This window comes from Engystomops pustulosus, chromosome 1 (genome assembly GCF_040894005.1).
Source record: "Engystomops pustulosus chromosome 1, aEngPut4.maternal, whole genome shotgun sequence".
Classification (NCBI taxonomy): Eukaryota; Metazoa; Chordata; class Amphibia; order Anura; family Leptodactylidae; genus Engystomops; species Engystomops pustulosus.
Window position 1 is genome coordinate 243,516,169 of NC_092411.1, and position 19,866 is coordinate 243,536,034.

Sequence of the window (19,866 nt, forward strand, 5' to 3'; positions counted from 1 at the left end):
TAGATACAAGGCGCTATTCTCACGCATTGGCTGCGGTCCCACTACGTCAGCAGTTGCTTGGCGTTACACGACTGCGCCATGCGCCGCACGTTACACCACGTAGTACTGAGCCGCAGCCCGTGGCCGGGAGAGTTGTTGTTATGCGAACTCCCCGCCAATAGGAAGCGTCCTGGGGGCTAAGCCCCGCCCGCACGAGTCACCACACGGCTGTGCACTGCCCCGACAGAGACAAAAAGAGAAAAGCAAGTGAGGAGGAGGGTGCAGGTGACAGAGGTAAGAACTACTACCACCAGCGGGCAAGGGCTGGGGTATCCTGGGGGTTGTAGTTCTTCAGATATTAGGAGTCTATTGGTAGCTGCGTATATTCCTGAGACGTGTAGTTCTCTAATCTGTTACTTTCAGCTTCTATTTCCTACACTTGTCCATCATGGGGCTTGTAGTTCTCTGCCAGTCCTTGTGTATAACTACTCAAGTCTTGTAGTAGTATCTCCTACTCCTAGCCCTTATACATTAGTATCACCTATGCCCCCAGCCTTGTGCATCATTGAACTTGTAGCTCTCCAGTTTGTCAATATTCCCAACCTTTGTGCATCATTGAACTTGTAGTCCCTGCCTTGTGCGTCATGGGTCTTGTAGTACTCCACCAGTCCTTGTGTATCATTAGACTCAAGTCTTGTAGTATTATCTTGTACTCCTAGCCTCTCATACATTATCACCTGTTCCCTAGCCTTCTGCATTCACTGGCCCTTGTTTACCATTGGACTTCTTGTTGCATCTTGTAATAACCTGCCTTGTGCATTATGGGCCTTGTAGTTCACCATTCTGCCAATATCCTTAGCCCTTGTGCATCATAGGTCTTGTAGTTCTCCGATCCATTAGTATCACCATGTAATCCCTGCTCTTGTGCATCATGGTTCTTCACCAGCCCTTGTTTATCATTGCTCTTGTAGTTCTCTATTCTTGTGATATCACCTTGTGCTCCCAACCCTTGTACATTATGGGTCTTGTAGTTCTGCAGTCTTGTAGTATGTCCAGCCCACATGTAGCAGGCAGTTCATGTTATCTAGCAAGCTGCAAGTGAATGTGGTGCTCATTTAGTGTTATTTGGGCAGTCACTTGAGGGTTAAGTTCATAGTCTCCAGTAGTTGTTGCCTGCGTGTCACCCAGCGCTGCCCAGCCTGCTCTATGTGGTGGCTGTAAGCTTGGCTGTCAGCTGTTTGTTATTGTAGGAGCCCCTCCGGGGTTGATTGAGGTAATTGTGGTGGTGGGGTTACATGCGGTGGCAGGGTGCTGTTCTCATGTGACTGTGTCTCGGTGGTCCTCTTGCCTCTCTTTGTGTCTGTCCTGGCTTCATGTTTCCTGACTTTGTATATGATTCATCCTGACAAGTTGAGTCAGCCTGGTAGCTGTTCTGTCTGGCACTTCAGGGTATTGTCCCAATGTGCACCTGGTGCAGCTCCAGATTTCCCACCAGAAGGTGTCGGGGCATCAGACTTCTCAGAATGACGAGGACTCTAAGAAAAGTAACTTCTTCTGGATAGATTTACAGTACTTGTTTGTCATTGAGGGACTGCACTGACAGCCCTCAGGCTGCGGGGATTGACCGCAAGTGAAAACAGTGTGGCAGAATGAGGGGGGGGGGGGGATTACAGTGTACAGTATGTACCCCTCCCATGTGTCTTTATTTGACCAACTTTCCGTCGGTGGATAGTAAAGGGATGGGGCATGTTGAATTTCTCTGTAAACACGTGTACACTCTGCTGAGATGGCGGAAGTAATAGCTGTAAGCTGAGTAATTGTTCAGCCAACAAAACCGCATGCAGTCTTAATATGGCTCTCGGCACAAGTTTTTTAAATGATTATTTAAAAAAAAAAACGTTACAGACATTTTTAGTGTTTGAATTTCTGGTTTTCACTCTTCTCCTTCCAAAAACCATAGCTGTTTTGTTTTTCCATTAACAGTGGTATATGAGGGCTTTTCAGGGCCACCATTTAATATTCCGTGTAATGTATTGGAAAGCCGGAAAAAACATGATGAATTCTGTTATATTGACATTTTGTAATGAGATTTGATTTTACAGGTTTAATTGTGCTTGGTCCAAATTTGTGCTATAGGGGTCTGTCTGTAACTATGGGTTGTCTGTAAGGCTGGTGCCACACGCGCTTGCAAATGCAGACAAAGTCGCGCCCTCCGGGACGGGCCTCGGTCCGATCGCATCGGCGTTTCTATGGGCGCGACTTTGTTTGCGTTTGCTAGCGCAGACAAAGCGCTACATGTGGCACCAGCCTAAGTCGGGTGTAAGTAGGGGACCCTCTGTATTAACATTTTTATGGATGGCAAAATGGTGGAAATAATCTGAATTGGATGTTTTATTTCCGTTGCAGCGTTCACCACGTGTAAAAATTATTTTTTACATTTTGTTGAATCAGCATTTTGGAAATGCGGGTATATCTTGTTTATGATGTTTATTATTATGGAATTTTTTTTAAAGTACTTTTTTTTTTTTTTTTTTTTATGCCGTTGAGAGGATCTTCTTTATACAATATACAAGCAGTCTCTGGTTACGTACAAGATAGGTCTTCTTTAACAACAAGCCTAAAGGAGGAGGATTTTGGTTTAGTGTCCCAAATCATCCTTTAGCAAGTTTGTCTGTGCCCAGTATCAACAGCGCATGCGCAGTGAAGCCTTGGTTTGGTACGCCAGGTTCACCGCGAGACAGTGCAGATGTGGGTGTGAGTTCTGATCAAGGCAAGTATAAAGGTTTTTCATCTTCAAGGGCATCTACCACCAGGATGAAGGATTGTATGCAAATAAGCCTGTGGGGCTCCTGGCTCCATAGTTGTTAATGGAACCTGGAGCCCCTCAGGCTCATTTGCATACAGTCATTCATCCTGGTGCTAGATGTCCTCTAATAGCACACACATAGGAACTTGCTAATGGGTGATTTGGCATGCTAAACTACTGGTCCATAAGGAGCTGTGGGTGGTTTAGTGTCCCAAATCACCTTGACGGGTCCTCTGTAAGTAGAATTTGGATATAAGTCGTAGCTTATATTTTGTTGTGTAATTCCTGACTAAACTTTTTGGGGCCCTGTGACAATAGGAATTTCTAAATTTTTGGCTGTCACAAGAAGGAGGATTAAAAACGAAGATTCATTGCAGGCACATTTATTCACACTTACAGCCTGGGTTTAAAGTACGGTATCATTGTACCACCTTCCAGAGGTCTGTCTGTAAGTTGGGCGTTCTTAATTTGGGGACTGCCTGTATTGCAATAAATCTGTATTGGGTTATATTGTGTATAGGCTATAATAGTGACAGGCCTGCTAAAGGCTCCCAGCTTTCATGGCAGCCAACCAGCGGCCACCTTTGACCTCATGACGGTGCCTGTGCGCTGTTGCTTTATTGATGCCACAGTCCAGCTCAACCATAACACCTTACATGTTGCAATCAGTCTCCACAGCCATCTATCTGCTGTATAAGGGTCCGATTACACGCCTGGAATCTGTTTGAACACGGAATCAAAGCACATGGGGGTATACCGCGGCCCAATTGCATTTGCGTTAATATGGAAACGCATGCTATCATTTAAACAATACAAGACACTGGATGCTGGTTACCGATTGCATGTGTTTCCGTAAAATTGCATATGCGATCAGGCCGTGGCAGACCCTGTGTGACCACAGTCTTGGGGTCAGCCCATGGGCTCTATCAATCAAGTCTTATCGGTATCTTGACCTACACTTAGTGATAAAAGATGTTTAATATATTTTATCCATAAAATGAAAAACTGCACCTGATATACTACCCTGCTACTAAGGATTTTACAGGGAGAAAAGCCACACATAATATGCTATATGTGCAGATACCCTGAAACGGCCTCCCATTGATGTTCCCACATTCTACTCTAAGCATCAGTCAAAATCCACATAGGAAAGCCCAACAAGAGATTTTGCCATTGGTTTTTACTATTTTCCAGTATATATAGATTAAAATATATGTGTGTATTTGTATGAAAAATGTGCGTGCTGTCCATATTTTGGAACATTTGCTAGATAACGCAAGCCCTTCAGGAGGTCAGGAGAAGCTAGTGACATTAGTTGCCAACCTTCATTTTATTTTGCGGATTCACAAAAATGGATGATACGCAAACAAACATACGACTCGGGAATACAACTCGCTGATGAACAGGAAAACATTGTTTGCGGTCTAAGAACAGCGCGTGTTTCTGTGCAGGTAGCCTCAAGTTGCCAAAATGAAATGATTAAGGTGACCTCAACCGATTCGCGCTCTGCATCCGATATATCGGAGACGAGCACTTCCAGTTTCTGTGACGTCACCCTGTGACGAGTGTATGGGATGGGTGGGGATCGCAAGGTGACACCCATCCTCCAAAATCACAGGACCAATTTGATTGGTCCTGCAATGTTGATGGCTGAAACTGGCCAGTCAATACAGACTGGCCAGTGATGGTCATCTCAGTCACGACTGCTCTATAAGGCACGACATATGTAAGTAATGACAGATCCGTCCTGTATACCAACAAAAAGACTAAGAGAAGTGTGTATAGGCCCAAATATCTATACAATCTGTCCTGTAGTTATTATTACATACATTCTCTATTACACCCACTCTCCCACTGTCCGTTTTTCCTTGCATTATGCCCCCCCCCCCCATTGTCCGTTTTGCCATCCGACCCCCCCCCCCCCCCCCGACCAGACTTGTAAGGAGGAGGACGTAGTGGTCCACTCAATTTATAGAACTTGCTACTAAAACTATAAACCTTCTAAAATTCGTAATATAGAATGACGCCAAATGGCTACAAAATAACTTGTGGTCTGACTGTTTTGTCTAAAAAAAAAAAAAAAAAAAAAAAAAATATATATATATATATATATATATATATATATATATATATATATATATATATATATATATATATATATATATATATATATATATATACATATATACATACATATATACATACATATATACATACATACATACATACATACATACATACATACATACATGCAGGCAGGCAGTCCCCGGGTTACATACAAGATAGGGTCTGTAGGTTTGTTCTTAAGTTGAATTTGTATGTAAGTCAGAACTGTATATTTTATCATTGTAATCCCAGACAGAACTTTTTTGGTCTCTGTGACAATTAAATTTAAAAAATGTTAAAAAGAATCAGGATTAACACTAAAGCTTCATTACAGACGCCTTTGATAACTGTTACAGCTGATCATTGTAGCCTAGGACTAAAGTACAGTAAATTACCTATATCCAGAGGTCCGTTTGTAACCTGGGGGCCGTATGTAAGTCGAGTTTTCTTAAGTAGGGGACCGCCTGTATATATACATATACACATTTGAAAGTTAAAGTATAATTTTTATCACATTTTTTCCTAAATGTGTGTCACGAGAAAACAATCTCAAAATCAGTCTGATAAGTTAGTATTAAAAAGTTGTTACAACATGAAGAGAATGCCAAAAAACACTAATTTGTTTAAAATAATGCTCATTATTGAAAGTAAATAGACAAATTTGACATATATATGCCTCAAGTGGGAAGGTATAAATGCAGTATATGGGGGACACAAGTAGCCCCTGATGAAAAATAGGGCAGCACAGGAGACCAATGGCTACCCCTGTTAGCCCAGGGTCCTAATAGTATTGTTAACAGTATTAGCAATGCAGTCAAATATTAGACCAAAATAAGAAGGGGATAAAGTGTAGTGCAGTAAAGGTAAACCATACACAAAACTGGAGGTACCATCCAGTATTCAAAATTCATATTGCTATTGCACACTTACCCGCATACATGGTAAACTGACACTGGGCAGATCAAGGGAAAGCCAAAGGGTACACCCCGACGCGCGTTTCGCACTAATGCTTCGTCAGGAGGTGATGGCATAGTGCTGTGTCTGACATTTTATAGTTACCCTCTGCGTCTCTGCATGTAGACGCGCCCACCACGTGACGCACGCGTGCCCTGAGGTCGCACACCGGAAACGCGTCACCAGGAAACGCCACCCCAGATCACATGATCGGAGAGACGTCACCATTGGGACGCGTCCTGTAGCTGTGCACCTCTCCATGCACGCACGCGCATGGGCGCGTCAACAGAATATCGCCATATGGGCTACTTGTGTCCCCCCTATACTGCATTTATACCTTCCCACTTGAGGGATATATATGTCAAATTTGTGTATTTACTTTTAATAAAGAGCATTATTTTAAACAAATTAGTGTTTTTTGCCGCTCTGGTTCTTTTTGGTATTCCTGTGTATACAGTTGGAGAGGCTTATATGATCTGTGAAGGAGTGTAGGGGTTAATTTGGTTCTGTACAACATGAAGAGACACTAGTCACATTAAAAAAAAAAAAAACAACGTCTGAGCCTTAATGTGCAAACTGGCTGTGTCCTCAAATAGAATAAGCGTTTTTCTGCATTACTGCCATATGGAAAATGTGTTTCTTTGATTCTCCTGTGCAGTGAAACAAAAAGCTTTATTACAACTGTGTACAGACATGGCAATGTTTTCGAGACCAAGAAGCCATAATTCTTTTACTCGGAACAAGCCCTTTAAAGGGGTTTTCCCAAGTTGAAAAGTTAGGCCCTATCCATGGGATCCCAGTGCTGAGACCCCCACAGATCGCAAAAACAAGAGGTCCGCGTATGACTGTTTTGCTCCATTAATCTCTATGGAGCTGACGGAGATCGGGAAGCGCAGCGTTCGGCAATGTCTGTCACACCCATAGAGATTATTGGAGCAGAACAGTCATACGCTGCCGTCTGCTCCATTAGTCTGACGGAGCGACGAGGGGTCCGACAGAGGTACGTGGGACCCCTAGTTTTCGTGATCTGGGGGGGAGGTTTCAGCAAGTTAGGTCTCATCCTGTGGATAGGGTCTAACTTTTCTTTGTGGGAAAACCCCTTTAAGGAATAACACAGGGTTACCTATAAAAACGGACGGTTTATGTTGTGGTTTTGATGCCGTTGAATGTGAATGTAGCCTGTGAGCTCTAGCGTGTAACATGTTGCTCATTAACATGCCTTCAGGACAGGGTTGTTGCCATGGGGTGTGCCTGTCCCTGCGGGTTTACTACGTGGAGCTACAAATAATTTCCAGCAGTTAGCCCGTGTCATATACTGTGGATCTCCCTGCTCAGAAAACATATAGTATGTGTTGAATGTTCTCTCTGGCCATGCTGTATCCCCTGTGTAATGCTACAAATGTCCTCATAACTTTATATGGAGACAAAGAAGGAAGAGCTGCATTTATCAGCACAAGGGATCTGACATATGCAGCTGGACAATGTTTTACTTCTGTTGTATGAATGTGAGGGTGATTGTTCATACACATAAAGCTATGAATAGATGAATGTGGTGGTGTGTGTTGGACTTGTTTTTCCAGTGTCCTAGCATCAAGTCCTTTGTAAGGCGGCAGTCATTCTTCATGTGTACATGTCATGTATGTTTGTATGCACTACACACTATTACTTTGCTTTTATAATGAAGTCGGGCAGAGGAGAGCTTTGGGACATCTACTTTAGGGTGTGGATAGTTGTTTATACACTCAGTCATTGCTCATTCAGGCAGAGCTGCTGACTAGGCACAATATCACATCCAGCCTGTAGTAAGCATAAAATCTCTGTGTTACTTTCCCATTTCTCTCTGTAGGCGTCCATTCTTCTCTATGCTCCCATTTTGCCACCTACTTATTTACAACCCTTATATTTCTATATTGTCCTTTTCCTCTGTAAAAAAAATAAAAACTCTACCAAGAGCTGAAGGTATGAGCTCCAAGCTTTGGTAACATCATTATCCGCATATCGCTTGAAGGCAGTGAGCTGAGGATTGGCTTCAAGCTACGATATTGCCCTCACCTTGTTCCACCACTAAGTTATTGTCAACTTCCATTTTACACAAGATATAACGCAATGCTGCAGCTACAGCAGGAGACAAGGCGTCATTACATCCCATTTTATAATTTTTTTTTTTTGTTTGTCAGCAAAACCACTCAGTTAAGGGATTAAACAAGGTATGCTTGGTTCATAATGCATGAAATCAAATGGTAGGTTCTTTAGCTTTGTACTTGAAAATGTATCTGGTACGTAACCCAGGGACTGCCTGTATTTTATACACCTAATTATTGTTCAATATAAATGATGTCAAAATGATAATTCCAGTAGTGCAACATTACTCCCAGAGCAGAAAGAATGGACCTTCCTTTTTCTGAAAATATTACTTTGCTACAAAACCACTCCATTTTGCATGATTTCTATGTCTTATGTCTTTGTCTTAATGCACATAAGGATATGAGTTCAGTCACTGAAGGAAAAACTGCAGCTGCTGTATGAGACACAAACTGCAAAGCAGCCAAAGTATGTGGACAGCTGTGGAGCCGTCCTGGTGATGGCTCTTATGGGTGCTCTAGCTCTAAGTGCTGGTTACAGTTTATACCTTCCTTCTACTGGGTTTACAAAGAGGCATAAAATCTGCATATTTGGTCTTTCTAGTTACACAGTAAAGGAAATAAATCTGCTGTGAGACCATTTTAAATGCAATAAACTATTATGATCCATAGATATGTCACATTCTACCAAAGAGCGCTAGCCGATGAAGCATTATTATTCATTGTGATTGTGTTTGCTTAGGTTATAAACCGTTTACAAAATTTTTAGTTTCTTCGAGACTTCTGACCCCCAATCAGATATAAATCCATAGATCAGTAGTGAGAAATAGAAAAGTGTTTGGAAAGATGTTTTCATAACTCTAGTGATGACATTTGACCGTGACAGCCAATCGGTGCAGGCCAGATCAGCCTTTTGTAAATACAACTGAAACTAGAAGCTAAAATGAGACACACATGCAAGTTGTTCTACTAGTCTGACATGAAATCAGATTAAAGGGGATTTTTCCACAAACAAAAGTTAGGCCCTATCCACGGGATAGGGCCCAAGTTGCTGATCAGTGGGGGTCTTAGTGCTGAGACCCCCACAGATCAAGAAAATGAGGGGTCTGATGGGGTCCCACGTACCTTCACCAGATCCCTTGCCGCTCCTCACACTAATGGAGCAGACGGACGCGCATGACTGTTATGCAGATGGAGATCGGTAAGTGCGACGCTCGGCAATTTCTGTAGGCTCCATAGAGATTAATGGAGCAGAACAGTCATGCACGGCTTTCTGCTCCATTAATCTGACCGTGCGACGACCGGCCTGACGGAGGTACAGATCCCTCATTTTTTGTGATCAGTGGGGGTCTCTGCACTGAGACCCCACTGATCAGCAATTTAGACCTTATGCCGTGGATAGGGCCCAAACTTTAAACCTTTCAAATTTTAGGTCAATTAGGATTAGCAATTTTTTTTTTTTACCAAATGCCAAAATGATAAGAGAGACATTTTTTTTCAAGATATTTTTATTATTTTCTGCAAAGTCAAAACTTTACATAGACTAATTGCACTAAGATTTTAAACAATTTGGGACAGTCCACATGATGATATCATGTCTTTGGAAGCTTCTGATTAAGCTTTTGAAGGCACGCCTGAAATACACTGCTGCTTATGTGTGTAGCATCATAGGAAAGTCTAAAGAAAGTAGCCAAGATATCAGTAAGAGAATTGTGGACTTGCACAAGTCTGGTTCATCCTCGGGTAATATTTTTTCAGAGATGGTGCTCTGTGTCCTAGAGATGAACTTAGGACTGACCTGTGCATATCAACCAAAGAACAAAAGCAAAAGGCCTCCTATTTGTTCAAGATCTATGTAGTTTTTGTATTTGCATTTGCTCTTGTCTTTAAGTAATGTATGTGAACCCCTTACTGATTGTTCAGCACTATGGAATTAATGGTTCACTGTAAATAAATAATAATTGTAATGATGCTGGCTACAGCTGGTAAGAGAGAACTAAAATTGAACTGTTTGACCACAATGTCCATTGTCATGTTTGGAGGAATAGGGAGAAACCTTGCAAGCCTGAGAACAAAATCCCGACTGTGAAAAGTGGGGTTGGCAGCATCATGTTATGGGGTTGTTTTGCAGCAGGAGGGACCAGTGCACTTCACAAAATAGATGCATCATGAGGAAAGAACATTATTTGTCAATACCGAAGTAACATCTCCTGACATCAGTCAGGAGGTTAAAGCTTGGAAGCAAATGGGTCTTCTAAATGGACAATGACCCCCATCTGATCACAAAGCCCTGATCTGCATTATATTGAAAGATCATGGGCAAAGCTGAAAGGCAGGTGTGAGCAAGGCGGCTAAGCTACATCAGTTATGTCAGGAGAAACGGGCTCAAATTCTTGCCAACTATTGTGAGAAGCTTGTGGGAGGAGATACAAAATGTTTAACCCAAGTCATACAGTTTAAAGGGAACCTGTCACCACATTTTCTCAAATACAGCTAGTGAAGGGTTCCCATAGAGCCCTATCAACTAACTGACCCCCTTATTTTAGCTATAAATAGTTTTCCTCACATCCCCTTACATCAACTTTGTTATATTCCCTGGTATCAGAGGACTTGGCCGGCCCCTCCAATCTACTCCCCATGTCCCACTGTTCTTCTAAGCATTAAGCACTTCATGTCACGTGACCAGGGTGATGTCATCTAAGGTTCTGTTACATCTGCAACATCTACTCCATGTATGTATCTGATCACATAAAATCGCAGCATACCTCCATGGAGGATGGGAAGGAGTAGAAGTCCATGCAGGCAGCTGTGATTTCTTGTGATCAGATACATATATGGGGTAGACGTTGAAGATGTCACAGGAGCTTAGATGACATCACCCCCACATGATGTGAAGTGCGCAATTATGTATCAGAGCTCATCTCAATGTTCCATACAGCAGAATATCATGGCACTGAGACCTGTCAATCAGGAATAAGGAGGCGGTGCAGTGCTAGTAACCACTCAATATGCAGGGCCTCATTGGACTTACTTGGTGTCACTGAACTCACATCAGGTGAGTTACATACAAGTTTACAAACTGATTTTTGTAACATTGTAGCCATGGAAAGGAACCATTTAGGTATGAGGGAAATGCTTTTTAATCATAGTTTTTAATGAAGTGGGTGAGTGGCTAGCACTTCTGCCTTTCAGTGCTGGAGTCCTGGTCAACATCTGCAAAGAGTTTGTATGTTCTCTCTGTGTTTCCATGTGTTTCCTCCGGGTTCTCCGGTTTCCTCCCATACTCAAAAACATACTGGTAGGTTGATTAGATTGTGAGCCCCATGGGGACAGGGACCGATTTGGAAGGCTCTGTGCAGCGCTGCGTAATCTGTGTGCGCTATATAAATAAAGAATTATTATTATGTATTTACTTTGGGTAGGTAATTTAAGTGGCAAGTTCTCTTTTAAAGCAAATCATGACTACCACGTGAGTAGCCGTGATTTAAACCAAATAGACTTACAGGTCAGTCTTTCCTATTCCTTCCAGAACTTATCTTCATTAGGTCTGAAACCCCTGTATAACACAAACAAAACCCCACCTTTTAAAATATGCTAATAAGGGCAGGGAGCTCCTGTGGACATCACACAGATGGCCCAGCGCTCCTAATTATACACATCTACTGCGTGTGATCATATTGACCCACTTCTATTCCCCTGTCTGAGAGCCGGGGTCGTCATCTGGATCTCGGTCCTAGTGTTGAGCAGCCGGCTTGCACTCACGAGCCTTGCCAGGAGCCAGATGATGTTACTGGACAGAGATGGGTCGATAAGATAGCAAGCAGTAGATGTGCATAAATAGGAGCTGAAGGAGCACTGGGCTGACTGTGTGACGTCCACAAGAGCACCCGGCCCTAATTAGCATATTTTAAAGTCGTTTTTTTTTTTCTTTTCCGTTATACGGTTGACTCGGGTCTTATAAAGATACGTACCTGAAGAAAGAGGGAAAAGCCCGACCTGTAAGTGTATTTAGTTTAAATCATGGCTACACGAGTGGTAGCTTTCCTTTAAGAACAATGGTACCAAATACTAGTGCTATGCATCTTAAATTTTTTTAGAAACATACCTTAAATAATCTCTCTCTCATTCTTCTGGCGTTAACAATTTTGGTAATCCTAATTGACCTAAAATGGGAAGTGTTTATTCTGATTTCATGTCAGATAGTGCATGTAAACTTCTGGTTTCAGCTGTAGTTGTGACTTGTCTTATGGAGGATTAGAGAGTTTATTCTTCTAATTTTCAGCTTCTACTAGGTTATTTTAAAATCCAGAACCCGTCAATAGCTACGGTTCTAATATGCCGTATATATATTTACGCACAATAGAAATTCAGCATTGGCTTAGCTGCTGAGGGAGGTGCACTGACCTGAATGAGCAGAGCTTATATATAATACAATGAGCTCACCATCCCCTGGGATACACGAGGATCATTGCGGCACATTACCTCATGAAGATGAGGTCATCATTGATTGTTATGGGATCTGACATCAATAATTCACTGTTACATGTTTATTTTGTTCTGTGTTACAGAGAATCTCTTATTGAGTTGTCCTATAAGCATTAATCTAACTTTTTTTCTTTTTCTTTGGCTCCTAGGAAGAAAAGGCATAATGGCAGACCCCCAGAATGGCACCCACACAGCGCAGGATAACACTGATGCCGGGCCATTTGTATCCAGCCACCAGTAAGTGTTGTCCTTCTCTGTATGCACAGCACTCGATGAGCCCAGGGTATATAGCAGAAGAAGCCGCAGTGACTTTGCTTGGTGATTCCTGAGTTGCAGTCCTATAACAAAGCTGCTGCTGCTGTTAGTTGTTTTTCCCACGGTGATTGGGACACATCTGAAGCCCTGGTCCCAGTGGTATTACATACATTATGTATTCGATGTCAACAGTAACAGATGCAATTTCTAGGTAAAAGATCTTTTGTGGCTGTCATAAACATGGAATCATAAGCAAAAAAATTTAATGGGATGTACAGGTTGTAGCAAGGAACCACTGCAGCTGATATGTAGACGCATCAGTCGCATGACTTATCACCAATGTGGTTATAAATGGAGCTTGCCAATATTTGGGTAGCACTTAAAGAGGACCTGTCACCTAAATTTTCGGCACTAGGAGCTACTTACCAAAGTAAGCAGCACCTGGTGCTTGATCAAACGCCGCAGTGTTAGTCATAGCGTTACCGGAAACCTCCAGTAACGCTATCTAACACTGCGGCAGGGTACAATGTAATCATCGGACTGCTTGCAAAGCTGTCCGATGTATTCATGAGGGGGCGGTCCGAGGCGCTGCCTCTTCCCCGGACCGCCCCGCTCGCTGCATAGGCCGGCAGTGACTGCCGCGCGCTAGACGGCAGTCACCGTCCCAACCCCACCCCCTCACGAATACGTCAGACAGCTTTGCGAGCTGTCTGACAATTACATTGTATCCAGCGTTTGTTCAGAGCTTTAGTAAGCAGCTCCTAGTGCCGATAAATTGGGTGACAGGTCCTCTTTAAATAGTCTGAACTACTGTGTATATTGGCCCAATGGATGACTTTGGTATTATTTGCGTCTATGTGACATAAATTGTATAATCTTATGTAAACTTTTTTTCTCTTGTTTTCTCCTTTTTTCTGTTTCTCTTTCTCAGTGTAAATGTGAAAGGTGGTATGATAAAAGACCAGCCATCAAAATTTGCTCATCACTTTTCCTATAAGATGGACTATCCAGAAATGGGATTGTGTATTATTTTTAACAACAAAAACTTTCACCCATCTACAAGTAAGCTGGATAAATGCTTTGGAAGTGTTTAAAAAGAATAGAATATAATAAAAAAATAGAATATGTGCCCTTTACAGGAAACCATAATTTCAGATTTTTTTTGCTATTGTATTGGAGGGGGGGGGGGGTTGTTGCAAACATTGTTTTAAAATGCTTCATTAAGAGATTCTGCTTAGTATATAAAGAAACGGGCTGAAATGAGCCCCTTAGTTACAATGTTACTTCTAGGTTGCTGTGGCAATTCTGTTTACCAGATTGAAGACAGTTTACTCTTTCTCCTTTCCTGTTTGATGGGGTCATGAAGTAAGTCCATATTCACACGAATGTATGATAATGGTCGAATATATGGGTAGCATACGGACCCATTCATTTCAATGGGCAAAATGGCCATACATTTAAATGCTGTTTTGCCCACCATACCACATGTAAGCTGTATAAAATATAGAGCATGTCCTATTTTCTCATGTATTTCTGTTCCGTTTGCCCCATAGAAGTCTATGGAAAAGTATGCTGCTGTATATACCTGCAGTATCCAGGACCAGTGGGTGGTGCATTCGGTCACACAGCCAATAGTCAGCCATCCATCCATCATTTGTCAGCACACCATATATTTTACAGATATGGTACGGATACGGTGACATACGTCCACATACGGATGAAAATCGTCACTTATATACGGATTCATACAGCATGGAAATACTGGACTGAAATCATACTTTTGTGAGAATGCAGCTTAAGAGTTATCCTTGTGGAGACTTTGCCAATTAAGGCCACCTTGCAGACATGTGGTGACTTATAGCCATCTCCACTGGGGGATTCTGGGAAATATGCAAATAGATTTTTCAGGATAGGAAAAGGAAAACGATGCCTCTGTTTGCTACCTTTCAAGGGGACTGCCTTTCAAGGTAGCCAAATGAAGCAATGTTTTCCTTTTCCCATCCTGCAAAACATTTGCGTATTCCAAAAATTCCCTAGTGGAGCATCAATGGCTATAAGTCTCCACATGCCTTCATGTGGTCTTAATTGGCAAAGTCTCGGAAAGGTGGGGAACTACCTCCGCACCCTAGCCAATAGCCTCCCACTCAGCCAAACTAGTTTCATACACTGTACTGAAGAGATGGGCAGAAGAGAAAGCAGGCCCTTGGAAGTTGCAGGCGTGACTGAGCTATAAGAAAATGACTGCATAGATGGGTATAACAATATTGGGTTAGTTGTACTGCTGTATACATAGAGTTTTTTGTAGATATGTTTAGTTACTGTTAGTTTAATTGACAGGGTCTCGTTTAATATTCTTTCTATAAATGAAGTATACATTGTACTGAACAAGGAGCTGGCTGCTAAGAGTGGACTTTGCACCTTAGTTGTGGGGCGGGATTCCTTGCATCTTAGTTACATTTTTATACAAGGTGCCCCTGCAGCACTGAGCTGTAATTATACATTGATGGCCACTAAGGTGTATTTCATTTGTAGTGAGAATGGCGGGTAATATTCCGTCATGTCATGAGTTCTCACACTGCTCCCATTCTGACAGTTCCACCTCATACAACCCCTTTAACCTTGCTTGTTTCAATTATTCTTTTTTGTTTTTTAGGAATGGGAATGAGGAACGGCACTGATCTGGATGCCAGCCGACTCTATAACACCTTCAAATCTTTAGGATACAAGGTCGATGTATACAATGATCAAAAATGTGCTGATATCTATGGACGTCTTAAGAAAGGCAAGTCGTGGACACTATTTAGATTTTGTTTAGTTTTTTGTACAGTTTTTATCCAGTTAGTAAGTATTTTGTTAATAGTGATCTAGTATTTATTTCCAGGGAAGGGAAATGTAGACAAGCATATCCTTCAGCGTTGTATCAGATGAGGAGGGTGCCTGCACTTTGGTGATAGTCCAAATTTAATCAAATCCTTAAAACTGCATACAGAATGCCATTGAGCAGGCAAGCTCACATGCAGCGGCTCTGTTTCTGTACATTACTCCCAGAGACAGTCAGCTTACAGCTGTGAGCCAACTGCCGGACATTGCTGGTGAAGGCCCCCTTAAAAGTAAAGTGGTGGGGGCCCCGGGACACTTGCTTCCTTTGTTATAAAAGTATCAAAAAAAATGTCTAAAACCCTTGATAAATGTGGAGAAAAGTAGGAAATATGTTTGCACCAAATTATGATCTTTTACATAAATTTGCCCTATTTTGTGGCCATTATATTTTGTCTTAAATTTTGAATGCGTTTGGATAATTTAAATATTTAACCCGCAGTATCTGAGGATGACCACAGCAATAGAAGTTCATTTGTGTGTGCACTCCTGAGCCATGGAGAGGATGGGAAGCTGTATGGAGTGGATGACTGTTTGCCTATTAAGAACCTGACAAGTCTTTTCCGTGGCGACCGCTGCAAGACCTTAGTGGGAAAACCAAAATTATTCTTTATCCAGGTAACTATCCTCGCTAAACAAAGGGGCATTTGATACCCCACAATTGGGATTTTGCACAATTGCTCATATTTTCTTTCCAAAACAGGCTTGCAGAGGCACAGACCTTGATCCAGGAGTTGAAACAGACAGCGGTGGTGAATCCTCTGAAGAAACATATAGAATCCCGGTTGAAGCGGACTTCCTCTATGCTTATTCTACTGTCCCAGGTATCTAGCATTTACGTTACATTTTCCTTGCAGTTACTTTGGCAGTATAAACATACCTTTTAGATGCAAAAAGTCAAAGGAATAAAACTTCCAAAAGCTGCATGATTTTGGAATATTTCCCCAGAAACTAAGAGAGGGGTGGTCACTTTGCTGCACAGTTTCTGCTCCTAAATGCTAGTGTCAACCAACATGCTTATCAGGCTTGTGGTACTCTGCACAATTTATAAAATGCAATAATTATCTCCTTTTCACTGGAGGGCACATAATTATGCCCAGAATTAAAGCCAATCTGTACAGCGGTGATCCCGGATATAGAGGAGGGAATAGGGTTGTGGTTGAGGAGCTATAAATGTTCCTGTCTGTGTCCTATACAAGCAGCAGATTTAGACAACATGCCCACTAGTTTGTGCTGTTCTGGTGGTGGAAACAGCAGATCTGCTGTCCGTTGTTTGCTATACATCTGTCAGCGGCAAAAAAGGGCTTTACGAGCCGCAAACGTGGGCAGGACTAGAGCCGAGTTTTCCCTCAAAGTCGGTCAAATATGAAGCTTCTGACCTAATGAATCATGTTAAGTGGTTGCAGGTGTAGGTCACTTCAGAAGCCTCTATCTTGTGTTCTATAGTACCTAAAGACATGCTTTTTGCATCATACTAAAAATAAGAATCTCATCTTTTAGATCCCATCCTATGGTTCTGTGAGCTACAGAACTGGACATACAGATAGTTAAAAATATGTGGGAACTGGATCTTTATCTCCAACTATGTATCTTTGTTTCTGTAGCTCACAAAGCCATAAGCGCGATGAGATCTGAAAGATGAGAGGTTTTATCTTTTAATGTGACACACAATCATGTTTCTTGGTGCTATAAAACAGATGATAGTGATGCCGAAGTGACACCACTCCTGTAACCAATAAACTTGACTCATCTCCTCTGAAAATGAATATTTTGAATAATATGTGTGCATCTTTTAAATGTTTTTTGTTGTTTTTTTTATTCCTTCCTAGGCTATTACTCATGGAGAAATACAGTGAATGGCTCCTGGTTTATTCAGTCACTATGTGAGATGCTAAAATTACACGGCAGAAGCCTTGAACTTGTGCAGATCCTCACATGTGTAAATCATATGGTGGCGCTGGAATTTGAATCTGGCTCCAATCACATAGAATTTCATGCAAAGAAGCAGATCCCCTGTGTGGTGTCCATGCTCACAAAGTCACTGCGCTTTCCATAAGGCAGGAGGCATCTGCTATGATCGGCATGTTGTAACCCCAGAACCTCCCTTCATTCCATACAGACGAGCAGGAGTGTTACACGCCAACTGGTGGACACTAGCGGGGATCATGCAGCAGGACCCCATGGCTCCTGTGTAGAAGATTTATGTTTTATTTAAAAGGGAATAGAAAAACCAGTGAAAAGGATTCTGTACGTTGTGATGTATGATGCGTTTTGTTACTCGTGCATGCGTTGTGGTGCTTATTCACTTCTATACAAATGAAATGGAACTGTTTTTTTTTTTATTTTTTATTGTGAAATGGATTTTCTACAGCAAATGTCAATTTTTACTATCATCAGGAAATACAAGCTATTTGTAGCATTACACAGACTTGAATCACTAGGCTGTAAAGGAGCCTATATCCAGCTTCTGGCTATATATGCATTTCAGTTATAGATGGATAACCATAGCACAAGCACATGCTATGCTCATTGTGTATAGAGCAGAAATATACCAGAAACCTGCACAATCATTTCTATGAATGTATAGTGATTTCCTTATTGTCATGTATAAGGGCTCAGTACTCCAGCATCTACTCTGTATATACTTGACTTATGAATGATATCAACTTTCCTTAATGATTCTTAATACAAATCCATGTCCTGGATTTCTACCATAAACACATAGGGGATTTCTGCTCTTTCCACAGATTTAGGACACTTAAAAATGAATAAATGCATGCTCAAAGGTAACTAAATAGCCCAATACTTGTGTGTTATAGTATAAAAGTGCAAAAATAGGATTTCTATGGGTGTTAAGGCAGCGTTTGTCCATGGTTTACCCATCCTTTCCATAGGGGCTTTATGATGACAATCTGCAGGCTGCATAGGCAAAGTTGCCAACTTACTTCTACATGATCATTACTGTGCAATAGACTCTTGGTTAAATCTTATACTTGATTATAACTTTGGACAGTTCACGCACTGAAATGTAAATAGACTGTATGTTCTTTGATGCAAATTTACCAGCCATACAGGATTAATAAAAAAAAAAAATTTCATGTTACATGTACATTTCACTCTCTTACTGTGATGACGCTTGTGTGATCTGTTTGTGAATAAATACTCTACTTGACGTGTCCTGTCCTGGTGTCTTTTATCTGCCGCTATGAAACTGGATCAAAGGATGCATTTACTCCACTTGTCCTCATCTTTGTTTTTTCAAATTCATTATGAAAGCATTATTAACCCCTCATGTCTGCACCTGTTACCACCTTAAAGAGAACCCGTCATGCAAAATAACCCCCTAATCTAACTATATTTTCATAAACTGTCATTAGAGAGCATTGTCTCTATCCCTTCATTGTCCCTCTACATGCCTGTAAACTTAAGCAATGAGGTCCTAAAGCTGTATGCAAATGACCTGTGAAATGTCCAATGAGTTATTAGCATATTCAAGCTGTCCAGCCACACCCCCAGTGCTTGACTGACAGCTGCTCCATGTAATCAGAGCCGATTCTAGCATATTTGCTGCCTGAGGCGAATATTAAAATGCTGCCCTCCCCCTGCCGCTCCCTGTTAAGTAAATGCTGAAAACTTTACTAACAAGTAACATCCCCACAGGCAGCTCCCTGACACTGTGTGACTGACTACAGGTTCTGGGGGCCTGTGGCAGATGCGGCCCTGCATGTAATGGCTGCTCCATGTGCTTGCTGGTGGCCACGCCTCCTGCAGCCTGTGTGTGTGTGTGTGTGTGTGTGCGTGTATGTGTATGTGAAAGATACAACAGCTCCAGGATGCAGCCATGTTATAGCAGTACATGTCAGGTACTTGTGTATCTGATGTCTGTCTCTGTGTATTAGGAGCATGCAGCATGTCAGCAGATGCAGCACACACACCAGCAATGCTTTACTATACATTACACACAGACATGAGGAGGGGGAACAGGGGTGACATCACTGCCTCCGACCATGTGATCAGCCTCATTTACATAATAAAGAAAAGATGACTGTATGATTAATGTATGAAATAACTATATAAAGGCTGGGATGGGATCCTTGAGAGCTGCTCCAACAGGTAGAGGTGACAGGACAAGTGACACAGACCTGATGACAGGTGTCCTTTAATGACCAGGCCATTTCTCATGGAATTTTTTCATCAATGTCTTCTACACACTGTATTTTTTTTTCCTGTCCTGTATGTACAGAGTCTTGTTTTTTGAAGAATGTATTTTGTAATAGGCCGATTTTGTGTTTTAATATGTCCGACTCAAGACCTTGCAGTGTG

At 41.9% G+C, this 19,866-nt stretch overlaps 1 protein-coding gene across 2 annotated transcripts; it reads left to right on the forward strand.

Moving 5' to 3' along the window:
• The first annotated feature begins 108 nt into the window (after window positions 1-108).
• Window positions 109-18,715, forward strand: LOC140076475 (caspase-3-like). 2 transcript variants are annotated; one of them, XM_072123004.1, is made up of 7 exons: window positions 109-273; window positions 12,561-12,648; window positions 13,598-13,728; window positions 15,320-15,448; window positions 15,986-16,161; window positions 16,247-16,367; window positions 17,373-18,715. In XM_072123004.1, the coding sequence occupies exons 2-7, from the start codon at window positions 12,575-12,577 to the stop codon at window positions 17,597-17,599; spliced, it is 858 nt and encodes a 285-aa protein (XP_071979105.1). In that variant the 5' UTR covers window positions 109-273; window positions 12,561-12,574; the 3' UTR covers window positions 17,600-18,715. The 2 variants fall into 2 exon arrangements, with proteins under 2 accessions (XP_071979105.1, XP_071979112.1); XM_072123011.1 differs by lacking the exon at window positions 109-273 and adding an exon at window positions 1,230-1,252.
• The last annotated feature ends 1,151 nt before the right edge of the window (window positions 18,716-19,866 follow it).